Source organism: Agelaius phoeniceus, chromosome 3, assembly GCF_051311805.1.
Source record: "Agelaius phoeniceus isolate bAgePho1 chromosome 3, bAgePho1.hap1, whole genome shotgun sequence".
Lineage (NCBI taxonomy): Eukaryota > Metazoa > Chordata > Aves > Passeriformes > Icteridae > Agelaius > Agelaius phoeniceus.
In genome coordinates, this window is record NC_135267.1 from 111,837,422 (window position 1) to 111,859,507 (window position 22,086).

The window sequence follows — 22,086 nt, forward strand, 5'->3', positions numbered from 1 at the left end:
TCTGGGATTTGTGTGCCTGTTCCTTGTGGGAAGCTGGAGGCAAGAGGGAACATCTTTAGGATATTTGGGAGGGGTTTTTTGGCATAAACTGGGGTTTTCTGCTGGGCATTCCCTCTTTTAGCTCAATCCGTTTGGTGGCAGGATTGGTTTTCCAGGTGGAATAATCAAGGATTAAATAAAAATTTAAAAAATTAAAAAACAAACAAACAAAAAATTAAAAACAACCTAAAACTAAAACTAAAACTAAAAATAAAATACAAAATAAACTTAAACTAAAACTAAAACTAAAACTAAAACTAAAATACAAAATAAACTAAAAGTAAAAGTAAAAGTAAAAGTAAAAATAAAAAATAAAAATAAAAATAAAAATAAAAATAAAAATAAAAATAAAAATAAGTGTATCCATAGGCAGGTGCTGCCTGAATAAACATGGAATTACCATGGGAAGGAACCATTCCAAGGGATCCATGAGGAGTTGATTCCTTCTTTTCTCCCCCTCTATCTCACACTTTTTTCCCCATTGAAAACAGGTTTTCCGTGCCCACAAGAGCTCTGGGGAACAGAATTCCCAATTTCCACCAAAAATCAGGATCAGGGGATCCAAGGTGATCCCTGCATTCCCACGTGGTGCCAGAGGGAGAATTCCAAAGGAAGAAGTTTAAGACCCAGCCTCATGATCCCAGAAATGGGGACAGGCAGGTCTGGAAAAGGCACTGGGATCCTGGATGGAGGATTTGGGTAATCCCATTTTTCTTTGGGATGTTTAGGACAACGATCAAGGAAGGTGCATCCATAGATCCATTTTTTTTTTTCCTGGAGCAGAGGCTGGGCTCTCTTATTACATATTAATTTCCCCCCTTTGCACATCCCACAGAATTCCCTGCCTGTGTTCCCTCCCGCTCTTGTTGGAATTCCCACATTTGTGGCACAATCCAGACTTCCAGTCCTTCCCAAATTCCCGCAAGCAGCAAAGACCAAGGATGGGGTTAAAGCGGGATCTGGGCTGGCTCCGGCTGCTCCAGCTCCACCTTGCGCTGAGCCAATCGGGATTTGCTGCCATTCCCAAATGTCGTTCCCGGCCGGAGGGGCTGGGAGGGCCGGGAATGACTCAGCCCTGGCACGATCCCAGAGTTTCCAACACCCCCAGCTGGATTGCTCCCTGTTTTCCCATTTTCCTCCCGCTTTTTTAACGCTGTCCCAGCCCAGCTGCGCTGAATCGCTTTTCCCGCTGATGTGCCAAATCCTGGGAACGAGGTGGCTCTGGAATGTGAAGGGAAAGGCAGGGTTGGAAACCCACCCGAGGCTCGGGAAGTGCCGGGTGTTGCCCGGCAAGGGCGGCAACAACTGGAAGGAAAAGCAGGGTGGGATTCTCCAAAGGGATGAGCGGCTCCTCCAGACCCTGCCCAGCTTTCCCGGGATCACGGCAGCGGCGTGGGGTGGGCTCGGAGAGGGGGATAAAAGTGAAGACATCCCAAAAAAACAGGGATGTGGCTCCACAAAAGGGCAAATCCAACCTGCAGGGGAAGCAGGATAATCAATTCCTTGTTTTCCAATGGGGTTGGGAATGACATGGGCTTTAAAGTCATTCCCAACCCAGCCCAGCCTGGGATTATTGTTCTCCTGATCCTGATCTTTCCAGAATCTTCTCCCCCCAGATGATCCTGTTTGGAATGTGGGATTCCTTTGCTGGATCACGTCACAGAATAAATTCCATTAAATAAAGGGAATTATAAATATTGGCATCCACTGGGAAATCCAGAGCCCCCCCACGTCGGGATGTGGCCGCTCCAGCCCCTCTCTCCATCCAAGGAGAGATCCCAAAATTCAGAAGGGAGAGGAGCTGAAAGTTCAAATATTCCTTAAAATTGTCAGGAAAATGGCCTGAAGCACCTGAAAACATCGAGGTCATTCCCGGCAGGAGCCGATCCCAGCAAAGCCCAGACTGATCCCGCCAGCAGCATCACCATTCCTGCTTCCCACACTGGGCTCTTTTCCAGGTTTTTCCTTTTATCCACAAATCTTCCTCCTCGGAGAGGAGGAGGAAGAGGGACAGGCTCCGGCAGGGCCTTGGATTTGCCCTGAGAATGGGGTAGCACTCATGATTCCAGGGATAGGAGGGGAATCCTGAGGGAAAAATCATCTGTTTTCCTTTCTGCTGATGGAGTTTGTGGCTGGGAGGTGAGGAAAATGGGATATTCCCACTGGAATTTTATGGCTGGATTGAAAGATTATCTCAGCAGGATAATCCCTGTGGCAGGATCAGAAGTATCCCACCTCCTTCTGGGAGGTGCTGGAATGACAGAATTCCCAAAGAATTCCCATTTTACCCTCTTCAAGCCCAGGCAAGTGTGACCTCGGTTCCCACCATTTGTGTGGAACAGATGGATTGAAAATCCATGGCAAACAGGAGGGAAGAAAAGCCCTCTGCTGTTCCCAGATGTTGGTGCACCAATTCCATGATTTGGATTGGGAAAAACACCAAAATTCCTTTTTTTTCACGGAAAAGATTCCCAGTCTTGAGCAAAGCCTGGTGGGATTTCCAGAGCAATTCCAAGATGCTTTTCCTTTTGCTCCAAGTTTTCTTCCCCTTGGTTTTGTCCACTTTAACTCTTTTCACTCTTCCTCCTCCTATTTATCCAAGGAAATGGGGCTGCTTGGGAAATCAATGGGAGGAAGGCAGGAGCTGCTGGCTCCGCATCTGGAGGCTGCTGGGGGGATCCTACTTTTTAATGGGATTGAGGAATAATCTCCTATCAACCCCACTGGAAAACTGATAGAAAAACAAGATCCCAAAAGCTGGAGCCAGGGCAAACCAACTGTTAGGGAATTGGGAAGTTTGGGAAAGGGGGAAAACAAAACAAGCTCTACAATTCCCGGGAAAAGTCAAGCAAGGTTTTAATTCCTTGCTTGGGCTCTGGGAAGAAGCAAATCCTGCCCTTTTTGCAGCATCACAGGATCTCAGGTTTTCCTGGAATGGGATGGCCTTTGCTCTGTGCTGGTGATTTATGTGGGAATCAATCCCTGCTCCTGACCTTGGGATATCTGGGGTCACTGAGCTGGGAGTGAGCTGGGAAGTTGGGAAGTGGCTGGGATTCAATCCCAAATGTATTCCCAATCCCTCTGGTGTTGGGACAGGGCTCAGTGGCCCAGGGGAATATCCCCAGATCTTCCCAGAATCTCAGAATCCCAGACTGGATTCCAGCCAGAGGTCATCACTGCTCGGGCAGCACCTGCAGCTCCCTTTGGATTCGCTCCATTTGAACAGAGGCTGGATTAACAGAATTTAGGGATCAAATCCCTGCCTTAAACTGGGTTCTAAACCCCATCCCAAGGTTTTCTTGGAGCTGCTTTGGGAAGCCAGGGCGTCACTCCATGGGCAAGGCAAGAGCTCCCAGCCCACGGTGGAGCAGGACACGGATCCTGGCAGGATTTGTCCGGAAAACTCCGCGCTCCCAGTACAATGCCCAATTTCCTGCAGGGAGGGTCCCAGCAAGGCAGGAAAACATCAGCACTTTTCCAGGGGCTCCGAGCTCTGCCTCCCTGCTCCCAGCTGCTTTCAGGGCAGGGAGGATCAATCCTATGGTTTTTGCTGGAATTGCACTGCTGTCAATCCTCACCTTGGATCCAGCCCATGGATGCGCCAGAGCTTCTCATAACCTTGGGGATGAGAGCTCTGTAAATAAAACTTGGGATTGTCAGGAATGTGGGCAATAAAGATAAGGGCTGGGAAGGCTGGGCAGAGCTTTCTGGCTGGAGAACGTGTCCCAAGGCTGCTCTTTTCCCTCCTTATCGCGGCTCCACAGGAGGTGGGTGCTACTGCCAAGGGATGTGCCGGAGCTGGGACTGCCTCGGCTGGAACTTCCCTGCCTCAGCAAGGGAAAAAAAAAGGGAATACGAAGTGAAAATTCCCTGGGCTGCCGGGCAGGGAATCACAGGCGGAGGAAAATCTTCCCTTGATTCCACACCAAGCTCTAAGGTGGTTTCTTTAACCCTGAAAACAGGGAAGAAAATGCTTCCTCAGAGTTTTAAAAGGACTTTTCCCTCTTTTCCAGCATTATTTATTGGTGCTTCCACAGGATCCTCCTCCATGCCATGGCTGTGGGCATACAATGCTGGATTTGCCTATGGAAAGGGAATGGATGGAGCAAAGGGAATTCTGAGGCTTTGGTGCAGCGCTGGGAAAATGGAAACAGCCACAAAAAAACATGGATTGGGACCCATTCTCCAGCTCCTGAGATGGGGTTTCATTGGTTAATTACATTCACATTCCCATGTTGGAAAGGAATTAGGGATCATGTTCCAGGTGCTCCCTGCCCTGCTGTGATTCCAAGGGTTTTACCTTTCCCGGGGAGCCAGCCCAGCTTGCCGGGTTATCTATGGCTGCTTCCGGACCTCCCCATGGAATTTGGTGAAGGCCAGCGTGGAAATGGGAAGAGCCCAGTGGATAAGCATCTGGATCCTGCCATTGTTATCCTGAAAGGAGCGGCTGGAGAAAGGTGGGGAGGAACCAGAGATGCTCTGAGGGGGGCTGATGTTTCCAAAGGGATAAAATCCTTGGATTCTTGTCCCTCCCGGCCACCTGCAGGCCAGATCCCAGCTGGAGGCAGCTTTTCACTGACCTCACTGGGTAAACATTCCCTCCTCCCTGGTTTTGCAGGGAATGAGACACTGGATGCAAAAGATTGAAGGAAAAATCCATGGCAAAAAACAGGAGCCTGTTCCTAAAGGCTGAGCCCATTCCCAAATCCTCCTGGGATTTTCTGAGGGCTTCAACTGAAATCCAAGCTGGATGCCTTCAGCTCCAGGAGGTCTTTTTCCCAAGGAATGTGCTGTGCCAAGGCCAAGCTTCCCATTAATTCATCCTGCTGGAGCCGATTCATTTCCCAGCTAAACATCCCAGGTTTGGTGTGGTTTTTCCAAACTTCCCCGGAAAAGCTGGAAAAGCCTTATCAGGCAGCTGAGATATCCCAACAGGGCAGCCAGAGCTGGGTAGAGCCAATATTATCCCTAGGGAACTGGGAAGCATGAACTGGAAGTGGGGCAACTTGGAAAATAATGGGAATGTCATTCTCATCTTGCAAAGAAACAGAGGGAAAAGAGATGGGATGGATTTGATCCCAAACAAATGGAAATGGTTGGTTTATTGCTGGCATTGCCACAGCATCCATGGCTCCTCTTCCCACTGTGTTACCCTGGATAAGGGAATTCCCAGCAGCTAACCAGGATTGCTCCCTTTGAACTATGCCTTGGCAGGATTGGAACCGGGCACAATCTCCAGGATTTTCAACAGGAAGAGATGAAAAGTGGCATCCACTGGCTCAGCCGATGATTTTAGGAATGTGCAGTGCTGGCACTGCCTTTCCTCAGAGTTTTTCCCTGCCTGATTTCCCAATCTTTATTTCCAAATCTGTAGCATTCCACACTGATCTCCTATGGAACTCAGACTATAAATTTCCCTGTCAGTTCTGGCTCCGAGTGGGAATGCTGATGTTGAAACACTCCCACCTGGATTCCAAATGCCATTCCCTAAAGGTGGAGAATCCACCCTATCCTGGGGTGGATCCATCCAGGATCAAACAGCCACGGCTCCAGGGATGAGGAGTGAGTGGTTTCTTTTGGCGGGATCTGTTTTCCCCCCTGGAACTGCTCTCCAGGCATTCCAGCTGTTTCCTGGGAATAGCAGCTAATTGTTCTTCTTAATTCTGTGGGATTTTAGGGATTGTACTTCCCACTTCATTCCCTCCTCCTCTAGAGGTCTTGGTGCCAAACTGGGGAGCCCAAACTCCCCGTGGGAATAGCCTGGAATGTACCCGGAGCAGCTGGAAAAATCCCAAATTGTGGTCCCAGCTCTGTTGCCATGGAAAGGAGCTCTTGGATTCCATGAGCACAGTGGGGTGGGGTCATTCCCAGTTCTCCTGCTTGCCCCAACCAGGATCCCAGCAAGAACAGGGCTCCTTACCATGAGCTCCACATCCTTATCTTGCTTTTCCAAAGGGAACTGTTCCAGCTTCTGCTGCTGGACACAGCAGGATCTGGCGGTCATTCCCTGCTTGGAATGCCCTGGGATGGCCGGAGCAGTTTCTTGGGAAAGGGGGATTAGAGGGAACAGCCTCTTTCCGTCAGAGCAAACTCTGGCTCCTGCCAACATTTTACTGGGAACAGCGTGAAAGAATTGGAAAAGCCCCAGGGAACACAGATCCCCAGAAGAGATCGGCCTCCTCCGTCACGGCACATGTGATCCACCGTCACTTCCCGCCGGGATGCGAATTTGGGATTACTCAGGGGTGAGGTGATGAATCCATGAGTGTCCCAGATGTGAACCCCTGGGATGGGATGTGTCAGCACACATTCCCAAGAATTCCCAAGAAGTGCTCTCCAGCTGGGATGAACTTTACTTTTCCAAAGCCTGGATAAGGAGGGGTTATCCTGGGACACGTGGAGCTGCCAGGCTTGGAATGAGCAGCCCCTGTGGAAGGAGCAGGGTGTGGAGATCCTCTTGGAATTCTGTTCCCAGCAAAATAACCGAAGTGGCTTTTCCACCTTTATTGGGATTGTTGAGAAGAAGGGAGAGGTGCCAAGGCACCCTCCTGTACTCCATTCCCAGCCGCCCCATGCCAGAGGGAGCTCCTGCCCCTTGTCCTTGGAATTCTGGAGTTCTGAGCTTCTACTTCCTTCCCATACACTCCCATTTTCCAGAGGAACAAAGTTCTCCCCTGATCCTTGTGGCCCAGCCCTCAGTGATCTTGTCCCAGCTCTGGGAAAAGGCAGGAAAGCTCGGATGGTGGCATTGCAGTTGGGAATTCTGGGCCTATAAACGGCTCCCTGCTGCTATCCCAGCTCCAGGTGCGTGTCCGGAATTCCCAGTTTTTCCTCCGGAAAGGAAAGTGCTTGTGGAGTCACACGGATCCACTCCTGAATTTCTCCACAGCCTGTTCCTTTGGGAAGTTGGAAATGTGCATCCACAGCATCTCCTGGATGAGCATGGATCCTTGGAACCAGGTCCATGGACCTAAAAATGACGTTTAAGGAATTTGGGATCTTTTTTCCCTTCCCTTGTCTCTCCCACATTTTTCCCTGACACTTTCAGGCTCCAACCTGTTTTCCTATTTTTATATTTTCTAAGGATGGGCTTCCATGTGTTCACATGCCTGGGAGTAGTTAGGCAGTAAAAACACGGATCCATCATATTTTGGGATGTTCTTCCAGCTTCCAACGCAAGCCTAGGCTTGGCAACCCCACTGCAGCCATCCCGGTGCTCCCAACAGATTTTTGGGATAACCTGGAGCCAACTCTCCAGCTGCTGGAAAACCTCCTGACTCCATGGATCCCTCTGAGCTATAAAAACAGATCCATAAAATCATCAGCCTTTGGAATGTTGGTGGGTACCCAGTATCTGATGTTGTGATTTCCATGTGGAAAAATAAAGGAATTTTAGACAGAATTAGGTGCCACATCATGTCCAGCTCCCAGGCTTTTGTTTGTTATAATTCCCTATGGAATGTGTTTTCCCTGAGGAGAAGTTTCCAGAGGTTTGATCCATCCCTTTCAGTGCAGGAGTTTGCCTTGCCTGTGGATATCCCAGAAAATTCCTCCGCCTTCTCCGTGCTTGCAGCAACATTTTCCTATTTCCCTGCAATCCCAGTTTATAAGGGATAATGAATCCAGATGGGAAAAATTGGGGCAGGACATTCTGGGGTCTGGAACTCCAGCTCCATCCAAAGGGATACTTTTCCTTTATCTACTTTGGCATTCCTCCATCCCTGGAATTCCTGGCAATCATTAAATATCCCAGAGTAAAAGCAGATGCTTTAACAAAGAGTTCATGGCCCGACCCAAAGCCATTCCTGCTGCTTTTCCAAAGGTTACACAGCCATTCCCAACCCCACTGCTCCCAATGAATATGAATTTTTGTTGGGAAAATATTCCTTTAAAGACGAGTGGTCAGTCTGGGAACACTTCTGGAGATGGATTTTTGTATATTTGAAGGCGGACATGGTTCCAAAAGCCATTCCTGAAATTAATTGGGATAATTATTGTGATCCTTATTAGGGATAAGCGCAAAGCTGGGAAATTAGCGGTGGGAAAACTCAGCAAGTCCTTCTCCTCCTCCAGAAATCCCTAATCCACACTTTTATCCCGAAGGCTGGCACGACCCTCATGGTCATTCAAGTCTCACTCTGCAGTTTGAAGCTTAGCGACCGTGCCTAATGACTGTGCCGGGGCCGATGGGGATGGATCAGAAGGGATTAATTGGGATTTTAATGATCTTGGACACTTGGCCTGGGATGAGTCCCCGGTGTTCCGTCGGCTTTGCGGGGATGGATCTTGGCATAGACCTTCTCCAGGTGGGAGAGCCGAAAGGAGAAAAGATGGAATAAGATGAAGGCAGATGGGAGTTTCTTAATGGAATGGGGTGTTAGCATTGGAGTTGCTCGGGGAATTTTGGAGTTCCTATCCCTGGAGCAGTTCTGGAACGGGATAAAAGCAGATGGGAATTTCGTGATGGAATGGGTTGTCAAGCTTTGGAATTGCCCGGGAAGGTTTGGAAGCTCACTCCTGGAAGTGTCCTTGAATTCCTAGAGATGAAGGAGATGGGAATTTCTTCATGGAATGGGATGTTAGCATTGGAATTACCCAGGGGCATTTGGAACCCTGGAACAGTCCTGGATGGAATAAGAGATGAAGGCAGATGGGAATTTCTTCATGGAATGGGTTGTTAAGGATTGGAATAGCGCAGAAAGGTGTGGAATTCCCACCCCTGGAGGAGTCCAAGGAATACCTGGACGTGGCACTCCTGGGCTGGGTGACAGGTTGGACACGATAATCCCGGAGGTCTTTTCCATCCTCAGTAATTCCATGGGATTCTGTGGAACTAAAGGCAACCTCCCAAGCTGCAGCTGGGGCCGAGCTTCCCCAGCAAGGCCCGGGATGACTCATCCTGAAATTCCCCAAAATATTTTGCCAGGTGTTTGTTTCTCCAGGCAGCTGCTCCTTCCATGTTTAGTCATTCCTGTGCCAAGATTCCACACCCAAACTGGGACTAAAAAAGGGCATTTTCTCATCCTTGCAGGAGCACCTGGAGGCAGGAGTACTCTCCCTGAAAACACTCAGGCTCAGGGCGCAGATATAAACTGAGATTCCTGCTTTTCCCCCAAATAATTTGGATTTGCAAACCACGGTGAGCGCTCAGCACTAAGGAAAAATAAACACTGAGGGAAAAATATTATTGCTGGGAAGCCAGATATTTATATGAAAAAAAAAAAAAATTGGGATAATTCTGGTGGCTAAAAGTCAAGAGGCTTCTGTAGGAGGACATGAAGTTTGGGATCTTGGGAGGGAATGCTGCTTTCTGGGGAACAGCAGAAAAACACAGCCAGCTGTTGGAAAAACACCACTTAATCTGATGTATTTAGATTTATTTTCCTTATAATTTTCCCCGGTGAACAGCTGTGATCAGCTGGAATTTGTCTGGAATCACCTCCATGAAATCAGCAGCTCTTTTAATCGGAGTCTTGGAACACCAGGAGCGTAAATCTGGCAGGAATTCCCTCTTTTCTTGCCATTAGGAATAACTTTGGGGGTTGTTTTGCTGGATTTCTTCTGGCTGGCAGCAAGGTGCGAATCTGAATTTACTCCCTGGGATCCTCTGCATTCCGTACAGCTTTATCGCAGAACATTGAGTTGGAAGGAACCCTGTGGAGAAGAGGGGGGAGGGAAAAAAGGGATTTTCCTCCCCACCTCCTATTGCTAATGGAATATTTGTTTTATATTGAGCTGTAACTAAACAGGAGGCAGCTCCTTTCCAAGCGGGAAAAGCATTAACATCCTGTCCATTAGCTTGAGACTAAACATTATCCACCTGTTTTCCAGACCCCAGATGGGGAAACAGGATCTTTAGGATATTCCATAACCCCCAGACTCACCTATTTCAAAATTCAACCAGAACTCAGCTATTTAAAGGTCAATTAAAACAATTTCAATTTCGGCTTGACTGGGAGTGTTCAGGAGTTAAAAATACATGGATCGGGCCTTCAATATCCATGGAATGTGATGGAAAATCCTTTGCTTCCAGAGGCAACTTCTGGGTTGGATGCCCACGGTTTAGCAGGGGTTAAAATATTTGGGAGAAGAAGGAAAAGCAGTTTGCAAAGTGCCAAGAGCTTAAAAACGTGTGATAAACAAGTAAATGAGCTGTGCCGAGGATTTATTTTGTGCCAGAAGGAAAACATCATAGATACACTCCCAGAGTTTGGATTTCCATCGCCCTAACACATCACTTGTCAGGAGTGTAGGGTCAGGATTGCAGGGAATGAATCCCAAAGCAGCCCCACTCCTTCTTCTCCTGAAGCTGTGGGAATACATCCTATCACAAACACCGCCACACAGGAATGAGCTCCCGAGAAAAATTAGAGGGAACGTCCGGAATTCACAGCCCAGAGCCAAAATCCTGTGTGCCTTCATGCCCAGGGTGCTGCTGAGCTGGCTCCAAGTTCATCCCAGAGAAACCTTCCCAAACTGGGCTCTTGACCTTGGTGGGAGCCCTTCCACTGACTCCTGGATGTGTCCCCACATCAGGGACACCGGAGTTGGCATCCAAAGTGTTCGCTCCATAACTCCAGGGAACACAGAAGGGTGAAAAGGGCTTTTAACTGATTTGTTATTTATTTTTTATTTAATTATATTTTATTTAATTCATTTATTGCCTTGATCTGTAAAAGTCATTGGTTTCCCAGAGCTCCAAGTGTTCAGCCTGGAGAAAAGAAGCTTTGGGATGACCCAAATGTGGCATTCCAGGACCTGAAGGAGCTACAAGAAACATGGATTATTTCCACAGGCCTGGAATGATGGGACAAGAGGAAATGGTTTCCCACTGCCAGACAGCAGGGATAGATGGGATATTGGGAAGAAATCCTTCTCTGTGAGGGTGGGGAGGCCCTGGCAAAGGTTTCCCAAGAGAAACTGTGGCTGCTCCATCCCTGGAAGTGTCCGAGGCCAGGTTAGAGCACCCTGGGATAGTGGAAGGTGTCCCATGGCAGGGGGTGGGACTGGATCATCTTTAATCTGATCTCTTCCAACACAAACCATTCCATGATCTTGGAATTTGGTGGCTGGACTTGATGATATTAAAGTTATTCTCCTATTCCACCTTGGTTTGCTCTGGTGTTCAGGTTTTTTCCCACCAGAACCTTGGTGGGAAATGAACTTTGCTGGTTTTTAGGATTCTAAAATCTTCCTTTTCAGACAAAACACACGCAGACTTCCCTCAATTGCCGTGTTTTCCAAGTGACACCAGTATCTTGGAAGCATTCTGCCAGGATATACAGAACTCCTTCTCCATGAGACTGAACGCGACGGGGAGAATCCATGGGAGGTTTGATTTGTAGCATGATCCCATGCCAAGATTTCTTATGGAGAACAGGACAAGAGGCTAAGCAGCACTCAGTGCTGACACACGGAGCAAGGGCTGCTCTGTGCTTTCCATCAGGATTTTCTCTGGAATTTGCATTTTTAGCCCGTGCTGAAAGCTCTGTCCCTGTTTCATGGATGATCTGGAGGTTTGCTTGGCTCCTGAGAAAAGGCTTTTGGAAGCTTTCTCTGCAGTGCCATGGTTGATATCCATGGTCGGATTCCTCTGGATTAAGGGGATGAGCAGGGCTACAGTGCGGGCAGCTCTTTCCGAAGCCTGCAGCATCCTCTGGTGGAGCTGTAAGGAAGGGATATCCATCCAGGGAAAACACACAAGGACGCTTCATGGGGGGCTCCAAAATGTCCCCCAGCTTTACTGGGAAGAGCCAAAATTACCAATGCCCCGGCACCACTTCCTGCTGTGTCCAGGGGGAAGGAACGTGGGATTTGAGAACACTGCCATCCCTTGCTTTGCTGGAGATGTCCTGGCTGACCTCGAGCCACAAACACCCCATGGATCAGAAGCAGAACCTGACTGGCAGAGCCAACTCCCAATTTTTCCCCTTTTCCTGGTTTATTCACCATGATCAAAACCCGTGGTATTTCTCCACTCCCAACCAAGGGAAGTGCCCAGATAAAATCTGAGTTCCCAGGCTCCAGTTCTTTCCTGGATTTTATTGTTTTGGCTTAACAGGTTGTTTTATTTCGCCATCCCAGCGCCTGGAATTCTTCACCCACCACAGGACACCTGGGACTGGCATCTCTCACATCTGCCTCCCACGTGTTTCATCCCTTCTGTTAAAATTGCAAAATTAGGGATTGGGAAAGAGCAGCTGTGATGCTCTTCCTTCTCTCTCCCCACAGGAGAGACATGGAGAATTCCATGGGTTCTAGAGAGCCCATGGAAACACATCCAAGTGCACAGAACATTTGGAGAATCAAGTGAATCTCCTGAGAAACAAAACTGGTGGCAAAGAGCAGAGTGAAATCCAGCCTTGGGAAAATCCCTCCTGGGATGGACAGACAGATACAGCCCAGCAGTGTATCCAGAAATTCCCTCCATCCTTGTGGAATTCAGACTAAATTGGCTGGGAGCTTCCCAACTCCTCTGGGTGAGAGCTGCCGAGCACGCCAGTTTTCCGATAAAGGAAAAGCAAACACCATTCCCTCGTGCGAAGATACAGGAATATTATCCTGACATTTTCAACACGGATCACTCATATTGCTCCTCGTTCTTCCCGCTCCGAGAGCTGTGTCTGGACAATAGAAACATTCCCTGGCTACAAACAAAATAATCAGGATTGAAAACGTGGATAACACAGATGTCTGCCTTTCCTGATTTATGTTTTTATGAAGTAATTTATTTTATATTTCCTCAGGGAATTACAGTCATCCAACATTTTTACAAACTGTTTAAATGTGAAGATTTTAAAACGTGCACTTAAGTGGGGAAAAAATGTTTCGAAAGAGGAATCTATCTTTGAAATAAGATTGGAAGTGCTTGGTAGCCTACCTCGAAATTATTTTATGTGATAACAGACAGGAATATGGGCTCACCCGTGGGAAGAAACAGGGAGACCCTGTGTTTGTCCTAATCCCAGATTTATCCCGCTAAAGTTCAGAGCTTTATAGTGGTTTATACAAACACCTCTCTTAACTCTGGCACTGTGAAAAATGTGTATTTTATGATTGGCTCTTTGCAAATATTAAAATGAATATTATATGTGCTATGTTAGAAAGTTATGCTGGCGTTTTTCACAGGCACTGATCTCCCAGTATCCACAATGGATATCCCAGTACCCTCATGGATATCCCAGTATCCACACTGGGAGAGCCTGAGGAGCTGCCCCAGCAAACTGAGGCACGCATCACTGAGGTCATTTAACCTCATAAAACCCGGCTTTTTGACAGCGTGAAAACAAATTGTTTCCAAAACGGGTCGTTTTAGGAATGTTTTTTTTTTTTTTTGGCGGGGGGATTCGGTTCGATTTAAGGCGCGGTTTAAAGGGTTTTTCCCCAGCTGTGTGGGAACGCCCTGCCCTCACTCAAAATGGCGGCGGCGCTGCGGCGCTGAAGCCGCGGCCGCCATGGCGCTTTCGGGCGGGAGCCGGCGGCGGAGGAGGCGGCGGCGGGGTAAGGGCGGGCCGGGGCCGGGGCCGGGGCCGGGAGGGACCCTCGGGATGGAGCCCGGGAGCGCCGGGAATCACCCCCGGGAGCGGCGGGAGCGATCTGGGCTGCTCCTGCCGGGCGGGAGGCGATTCCCGGCTGCTGCCGCCTCCGGAGGCGCACAGGTGACCCCTCATGTCCCGGAGCGCTGAGCCTGCCGCTGGGATAAACATTCCCTATCTCTGCTTTCCTCGCAGCGCTTCTCAGACATCTAGGGATAAAAATCTTGTGGCTGCATTCAAAATCCAGAAAATGATCCCGGCTGTGCCAGTAAGAAAAGGACCAACACGGCACGGCGGCGTTCCCGAAGGATGGTGAGCGCCGGTGCTGGGCCAGCCTTGAATTCCTCGGGGGAGGAGCCTTTCCGGGGGTGTCCCGAAGGTAACGTGGTAGGGAGAAATCGAAGTGATCTGTGCTTCAAAAAAACCCCCAAACTTTTAGAGGAATTTGGCCAGCAGTTTGCTGGAGAGAGAATGGAAATTCTCTGGAGAATAAATGGAGGTTTTTCTGGAGCGCAAATTGAGTGGTGGTTTTTTTTTGTTGTTGTTTTTTCGGGGGTTTTTTTGTGTGGGTTTGGGTTTTTTTGGGTTTTTTTTTTGTGTGTGTGTGTGGCTTTTTTTTTTGGTTTGGTTTGGTTTGGTTTCTTTCCTGGAGCATAAATAGGAATTTTCCTGGAGAATAAATAGAGATTGGAGGGTTAAATGGAGATTGATCCTGAACGATTAATAGGGATGCTCTGGAACATCATAAATGAAGATTTATCTTCATAAATGAAGATTTCAGGTGGATAAAATAGAAATTTTTCCAGCAGGTAAATGGAGATTATAAAAATATACAAATATAAATATTTTCTCGGACATTCAGGCCACTGCTGGGCTTTATTTTTTAAAGGAGTTGTACCAATTCCAGTTGCACTGAGTCCAATTCCTCATCAGGAACTCTGTAATTGAATTGAAATATGGTTTGAGTTTTGCATCAGTTCTGATGCAATTAAAGCGTCTTTGCAAATAATCTCTTGGATTAATTATGCTTTCTGCAAATCTTGCACACGTGTGCATATTTTTTAAGTATTTACTCACGAACTGCCAGGGAAAAAACTGGAAAGAAGTTACAAACAAACCCATAAAATGAGGAGGAAGTGGGGATTTTGTTTAAATCCTTGGAGTGAGTGTTTTGGAGACTTAAGGATTCGGCAGCACTTTGGAAAACTAAATATCAGCTTCCAAATGGGAGCAGAAAATACAAATCTTAGGGTTTTTTCTGAAGGAAAAATGGTAGGAATTGGTGGATTTATGGAAGGATGCCTCAGTTGCTGGGGAGGTTTAATCCAGAAGCAGCTGAACTCAGAGATGATCTTGGAATTCATCTCTCCCATCGGGCTCCATGTCAGATCCTGGTGTTAGAGGAGCTCTCATGGGAGCACGGATCGGGATCTTATCGCAGATGGGAATCTCGCAAAGGAGCAGCAGGAAATTAGCACGTGCTGCTCTCATTGATTTCTCTAAGCACTGCACACAAACCAGGATTTCCTGCTGGAAAACACTGAGGCAGCAGATGGGCTGGAAGCTCCTGTGGATTTTGGAGCTGAACCTCGGGATATGCACTGCTTCCAGTGTGCTGGGGTTGTGTCTCCATGTGGGAATGGTTGGCAGGTGTGTTGGGTCGGGAGCGTTGCAGAGATCCCTGCTGGCTGTGGGAATTGCCCAGTAGGAATCTGGATGTGAGCAATCCTTTTCCAGCAGAATTTAGGAAGCACTCTTTTGCCCATATTCCCTCAATTTCCTGCTCCTGGGAGATGGTTTAGTTCAGGTGGTGGCGCTCCATCAAAGGTTGGAGGTCTTTTCCAATCTCAGTGGTTCTACAATTCCACCCGTGAAGGGTGAACAAGGAATTAGGGCACGGAATTCCACTGGGCTTGAATGGAAAGATAGGAAAGAAATGGAAAGAATCATTCCATTTTTCTGTTTCTTCTGGCAGGATGGAGAAGAAGAAAATCTTGATGAAGTCCAAGGTTGCTGCTCCCAACCTCCTGAGGGCTCTGCATTCCCTGTACCGGCTCGGGCACCTCTGCGACGTGACAGTCCTCACCCAACATCTGGGAATTCAGGAGGAATTCCTGGCTCATAAAGCCGTCCTGGCAGCTTCCAGCAACTACTTCAAGGGGCTTTTCCTGCACCAGGAGATGCTGGACACCCAGAAGTGCACGGTGACTCTGCAGGACATCTACACCGAGGAGTTCACCTCCTTCCTGGAGTTTGTGTACACAGCAGAGGTGGAGATCGAGGCGGGAAAACTCCAGAGGATGAAGGAAATAGCAGAAAGGCTGGAATGCAAGGATTTGCTTGATATCTGTGAGGAAGTGAAGGCAGAGGGCAGGAAGGGCTTGGATTTGAGCCTCCACCTGAAAGGGCAGAGGGGTGAAAATAGGGGATCGCAGTGGCCTTGTATCCAGCAAGAGGAGAACCCCAGGAACTCTTCCCAGGTCGTGGCAATTCCCATGCAGAGGAGACTTTGGGATAGGCAGAAACATAAGGAGCTGCTGCCGGGCTATGAGCTCATTGGAGGCCAAGGAGGAAGCCTGGAGCAGGAGGCCACAGCTTTTCCAGCCCCAAAATCCAGGCCGGCAAAGCTGCCCGAGTGCAACAAGCCACATTCGCCAGCCAGACTGGGTGTGGATATCACCAGCCTGGAAAGCAAGGATGGCCATTCCCTGCGCGGGGGGCAGGAGCGGAAGCAGGAGTCCCAGGCGTGTCCCTACTGTGACAAGGCCATCAGCTCCAAGTGCGGCCTGGCCGTGCACATCCGGACACACACCGGGGACGGGCCCTTCCGCTGCCAGCGCTGCCCCGCCAGCTTCGCCCACAGGGCTGCCTACACCTCCCACCTCAGGTACGGCATTCCCGGCAATGCCCTTCCCTGGGATTCCGGGATAGATCATTCCCGGAGTCCTCTCTGCCTCAGTTCCAGAATTCCTTGGATCTGACTCGAAGCGTGTTGAGATAGGGATTTTTCACTTGGCCTTGCGGTGCGGATGAGTGGATTGAGGTCTCCTAGATGGGCAATTTCCCATTGGGAAATTGTGTGTGCAACCAGATTTCCTTGGAAATTCTGTGTGCATTTTCCTTGAAAATTCTGTGTGCAACCAGATTTCCTTGGAATCCTCAGATTTGGGGTTTTAAGTAGGAATTTTGTGTCTCTATGTGGGCATTTAACTTCCATTTCCTTTGATTTAAATCTATAATTTCATGGCCTAGGAGGAAAAGTCCATCCTACATTCCTGGTCAGGTGAGAAATACAGATCTTAAGGCATTTTAATTTTCTTTAATTATCTGGTCCAACTTTTCCCAAAATCTCCCTATTTTCAGGCTTTCCAAACACACTGGGAATTTCTTAAATGGTGCAAGGAACAATTCAAAGAAAAGGACTCTTCCCCCAAGGCCTGAATTGGAACAATTAAACAATTAATACGTTTCAATTAAACCTAATGGAAGTTGTCCTCCATTTTTAACAGGAAAATCCATGAGTCTGGGCAAGAGAGGAAACTCCTGCCTGTCTACTGGATGGTGGTTCCACCCACACATGGCCCAAACTGCACGAGCCGTGACAAAGATCCCAATGGAGAGACTTGGGATAGGACACCGGAAACCTCAGGGTGTGAGGAAGATGCTGGGAATTCATCTGTTGCTGAAGCAGAAAGGAGCAAGGAGCAAGAGGAATCCCAGGAAGCTGAAGGAGGGAATGAAGATGAAGGTGGAATGAGTGTGAAGGGTGAGGAGCAGGGAGACTATAACACGGGATACTCGGAAGTTGAAGGAAGCAGGGACAACGAGGAATGTTCTGAGGAGGAGGAGGAGGATGAAGCCTCCGCAGAGAAGGACAGCAGAGAACCTGAACCAGGGTTTAAACTAAAGAAGGCCAGCAAAAGTGTGGCCAACAAGAAATCCATCTACGTGATCCGGTGTGACAAGTGCCAGGAGCAGTTTGTCTCCCGGAAGAAATACGTGGATCACTGCCGGGACGTGCACCAGAGCCTGCCTGGCAAGGTGTACCACTGCGAGGTGTGCAGCAAGGCCTTCGCCAGCTACACCAGCTGGAAGGAGCACCGCGCCTGCGTGCACAGCGAGGAGAGGAGGTTCTCCTGCAGCCTCTGCCAGGCCACCTTCAAGAGGAAGCGGGATGTGAGGACTCACTCCGTGCGGAAGCACGAGGGCAGGGCCAAGCGGCCGCTGTGCTCCGTGTGCGGCAAGATCCTGAGCTCCCGCACGGCGCTGGTGTTCCACATGCGGACGCACACTGGGGAGAAGCCCTATGAGTGTGGTGTGTGTCACTCCAGGTTTGCTCAGCCTTCCCAGCTCAAGATCCATACCAGGTCAGATTCCAGGCATGCACATTCCTTGCCCCTTAGAGCAGGAACAGCGGGATACCGGGTTCAGTGGGGTCGTGATTAATTCCCTTACGCAAAGGCTTTGGCTCCACGTTGTGTCTCCCATGGTCGGGATTTCGACATGGATACCCTGTCCAAACTTGCAGGGAATATCCGTCACTTGGGACAGGCTCTAAAATCACACGATGGCCCTCAGTGATGAAGAGTGAGTCAGGGAAATTGGAGAAACAGATCCTGAGCCGTGCTTGCTCTCAGAGCAAGGAATTGCCATGGGATTTCATCTCCATGTGTGACTCCAAATCTGCGCCGCTCAGCTGGAGCTTGACGGGATGAGTTGCTCCCTGGTGGTGTCTGTGTGGATGTGCCCTTTCCCAGGAGAGGGTGAATCATCCCATGGAATTTCCCATCTTTCTCCAGAGCAAGATTGATGATAATGCTTTGTCCTGACAGCTCAAAATCAGGAATGATTTTGGACATCATACTGTTTGGGTTGGAATAAGTTAAGATTGTGCTCAGATTATTCTGATTCTGTGCCATTTTCTGTTATTTTCCCTTTTTTCTCCTTTCCCATGCTCTGAGCTGTCTGGGAAAAAAAAAGATGGATTTTTTAGGGCCTGAAAGTGAGGAAAAGGTAAATTTTAAATGGGAATTTTGAATTTTAAAAGGTAAATTTTAAATGAGAGTTTTACTCCTGGAGTGTAGCACCTGTACCTGGAAACACTCAGTTTTCTGAGGGAGCAGAATTTCCTTTTCCCACTACATTTAAAACCCAAACATTGTTTCAAATCCAGTATTTTAGGCATCAAGACCTAATTAATTACTGATCTTTGGTGTTTTCTCTCCATTAGATCCCACACTGGGGAGAAGCCCTACATTTGTGAGGACTGCGGCGCTTCCTTTGCTGACAAAGGAAAACTCACCGGCCACAAAAGGACACACACAGGTGGGAATTCAATATTCAGGTGGTTTTCCCATGCCTTTCCTGTTTTATTGCTGAAATATGAAATAAATGCCCCCCCCCCCCTTTTTTTTTTTTTGTAACTCATGCAAGAGTTTCCAAGTACCAGGAAGGAATTCTTAGGGATAGAAGGACTTCTAGCCTGGAAAAAAGAACAATCACTCTGGAGGGACTTTGTTGCTTTCCACAATTCCCTGATGGGAGCCAGGGGGAATTTGGCTCTGCTCCCAAAGAACAAGTGATAGGATGAGAGGAATGTCCTTGAGTGGTGCCAGGGGAGGTTCAGGTTGGATATCAGGAAGAATTCCTTCATGGAAAGGGTTATCAGGCATTGGAATGGGATGGAGTCTGTGGTGGTGTTCACAGGGGTCCCAGGACGAGAGAAGAGACAAAAGTCTTGACTCCATGTTTCAGAAGGCTGATTTATTATTTTCGGATATATATGTTATATTAAAATTATACTTAAAGAATAGAAGAAAGGATTTCATCAGAAGGCTTGAAAGGAAAGGAAGGAATGGAATGATAACAAAAGCCTGTGACTCTCGGAGAGTCTGAGACATCTGGACTGTGATTGGCCATTAATTAGAAACAACCAACATGAGACCAATCACAGATCCACCTGTTGCGTTCCACAGCAGCAGATAATCATTGTTTACATTTTGTTCCTGAGGCTCTCAGCTTTTCGGGAGATAAATCCTGGCAAAGGGATTTTTCAGAAAATATCATGGCTACAGGAGTCCCCATGCCTGGATGTGCTCAGGGGACAGCTGGATGTGGCACTGATTGCCGAGGTGGGGATTGGGCACAGGTTGGACTCAATGACCTTGGAGGTCTTTTCCAGCCTGGGTTCCGTGATTTGCAGACTGACTCTGAAGGACAAAATTCCACTGGGATGATTCCCAATGTCCAGTTTCTCTTTCCTCAGGAGAGCGGCTGTTCAGGTGTGACGTGTGCGGCAAGCACTTTGCCACCAACGAGTACCTCAAGTGCCACAAGCGCTGTCACCTGGGAGCCAAACCCTACAGGTGTGAGGTCTGTGGCAAAGCCTTCGGACTCAGAGCCTCCCTGGCCCAGCACAGCAACGTCCATGCAGGTAATTCCAAGGCTGGGAAAAGGAATGGTGGCTTTGTGGTGCTTCCCGGTGTGGATGGGGACATTCCAGCCCATTGCTGAATTAGGGGATCCCAGAATCATTAAGGTTGGAAAAGAGCTCCAAGGCCATCGAGTCCAAGCTGTGCCCAATTCCCACTTTGTCACCAGCCCAGAGCACTGAGTGCAGGCATTCCTTGGACACCTCCAAGGATGGAAATTCCATTGGGAAGCAGGGCTCATGGGAGCGTTGCGTGGTGTCCTAGAAAACTGAGGCTTGGATTGTACAGCTGAAGGAATTTGGAGTAGAGGATGGAGTAGAGTAGCCTTGGCAGGTATTGGGAAATATTTATCAAGGAATGGTTGGGATTGGTAGGGACCTTAGGGGGTCATCTCATTCCACCCGCTGCCATAGACACCTTCCACTCTCCCAGGTTGCTCCAAGCCCTATCCAGCCTTCCAGGGAAGAGCCAGCTGCTCTCTCTTAAGCGCCCCTAACCCTTTGCTGTCGCTGTTATTCCCAGAGACCCGTCCCTATTTCTGCGAGCAGTGTGGCAAGGCCTTCACTCAGCAGGGAGCTCTGCGGCGCCACCAGCGCATCCACACCGGCGAGAAGCCCTACAAGTGCCGCGCCTGCGACAGGCCCTTCACCGACATGTCCACCCTGCGCCGGCACGTGGCGGTAGGACATCCCCCCACGGCACCTTCCCCGCCCTCAGTGCCACCTCCAGCCTGCCAGTGCCACCCTGGCAGCGGGAATGTCCAGCCCTCCGGCGGGGCTGTGCTAGGGATGAGTTTCAGGGCAGGGCGGGGAGCCGCCATCTTAAAGCCACCATCTTAAAGCCACCATCTTCTGAACTTGGTGGGATTTTGCTCCAACAGCATGGCAGCTCCCACTGCTGGATTGGAGGTCACCAATCCTGTCACCTCCCAGCCCTAGGGGAAGGGTCACCATCCCTGGGAGTGACTGGATACAGCACTTCCTGATGGTCATCATCTCTGAGATCTTTTCCTCTAAAAGATTCCATTAAAATGTTGCAGGAGGGACTCGGGATTTTAGACTTTTTATGGATTAACTTCAGAGTCTCCAATGCTTTAACCCTCATTTCAGCCTCATAACACGATGGTTTATTCAACCTCATGCCTCACATTAACAAGAATTCACACATTCCCAGCGTTCCGCTGGAAAATGCTGAGCTCTGCTCTTCCCAGCGACCTCCAGGTCCTGGAAGTGACAGCACAGACAGAACAGGAGGTTCCCTTCCAGCTCCAAGTCAATATTTTGCCTGTGTGCTGAAATTCCAGCTGATTTTGGATGTATTCCATGGCAGCAGAGCCAGAAATTCAGCACGGATTTGGCAAAAGAGCCTTGTTTGTGTTTGAGTTGAGACTTGGAGCACGGGATCGTGGAGTTATCCCAGAATTGTTGGATTTAGCTCTGGATGAAGTTAAACATTTGGCAGTTAAAAATCAGATCTAATTGTTTTCCTCTCCCACTCCCTTTTGTTTTTCCCAGATCCATGACCGGAATGCTCACTGGAGAAGCTTCTTGATCGACCTCACACAAAAAAAAGACCACAACTGGTCCAAAATAGAGACTTTAGTGGAAGCACATCCGGGAGGAGATTCCGTGCCGGAAATTTGGTCGGTTGACCACGGGAAACTTTATAAACCAGGAAGTGCTAAAGCAGCAGCAGCACATGTGACACCTGGGCTTGGGAACACCGGGGACACTGACCCCTCCCTTTTGTACTTATAAAGTCAGGTTTAAACCCAAAAATGGGCAGTTGGAGGCAGAATGGTGGGAGTTATCCTTTGGAATGCAGGGAATTATTCCCAATGGTCACTGCAGCTGCCTCGTGAGCTGCATTGCTGGTGGTAAAGGGGTAATTCCTCATGAGGGTATTTATTCCACTGAAATGTTTGCATCTGTCCAGAGATTTATTTTTCCCAAAGCGGTGGGATCATCCCATTGGGAATGGGCAGGGCGGGGTGTGTGTTGATACAAACACAGCGCGGTGCCGCCCCTGTAAATCACCAATTCCTCCTTTAATAAAGCTGCCAGAGCCGCCCAGCCCGTCCC

The 22,086-nt window shown here is 48.8% G+C and overlaps 1 protein-coding gene across 2 annotated transcripts; it reads left to right on the top strand.

The window, feature by feature from the left end:
- The first annotated feature begins 13,436 nt into the window (after positions 1 to 13,436).
- LOC129117884 (GDNF-inducible zinc finger protein 1-like) lies at positions 13,437 to 22,077 on the top strand. Of its 2 annotated transcripts, none has more exons than XM_077176192.1 (8): positions 13,437 to 13,539; positions 13,770 to 13,953; positions 15,550 to 16,461; positions 17,084 to 17,941; positions 18,805 to 18,899; positions 19,840 to 20,007; positions 20,528 to 20,685; positions 21,520 to 22,077. In XM_077176192.1, the coding sequence occupies exons 3-8, from the start codon at positions 15,551 to 15,553 to the stop codon at positions 21,760 to 21,762; spliced, it is 2,433 nt and encodes an 810-aa protein (XP_077032307.1). In that variant the 5' UTR covers positions 13,437 to 13,539; positions 13,770 to 13,953; position 15,550; the 3' UTR covers positions 21,763 to 22,077. The 2 variants fall into 2 exon arrangements, with proteins under 2 accessions (XP_077032307.1, XP_077032308.1); XM_077176193.1 differs by lacking the exon at positions 13,437 to 13,539 and adding an exon at positions 13,562 to 13,697.
- The last annotated feature ends 9 nt before the right edge of the window (positions 22,078 to 22,086 follow it).

Coding starts and splice junctions, on each gene's coding strand:
- LOC129117884 (XM_077176192.1), top strand. CDS start 15,551: ATGGAGAAGAAGAAAATCTTGATGAAGTCCAAGGTTGCTGCTCCCAAC. Junction 16,462..17,083: donor GCCTACACCTCCCACCTCAG/GTACGGCATTCC, acceptor CATTTTTAACAG/GAAAATCCATGAGTCTGGGC. Junction 17,942..18,804: donor CAGCTCAAGATCCATACCAG/GTCAGATTCCAG, acceptor TCTCTCCATTAG/ATCCCACACTGGGGAGAAGC.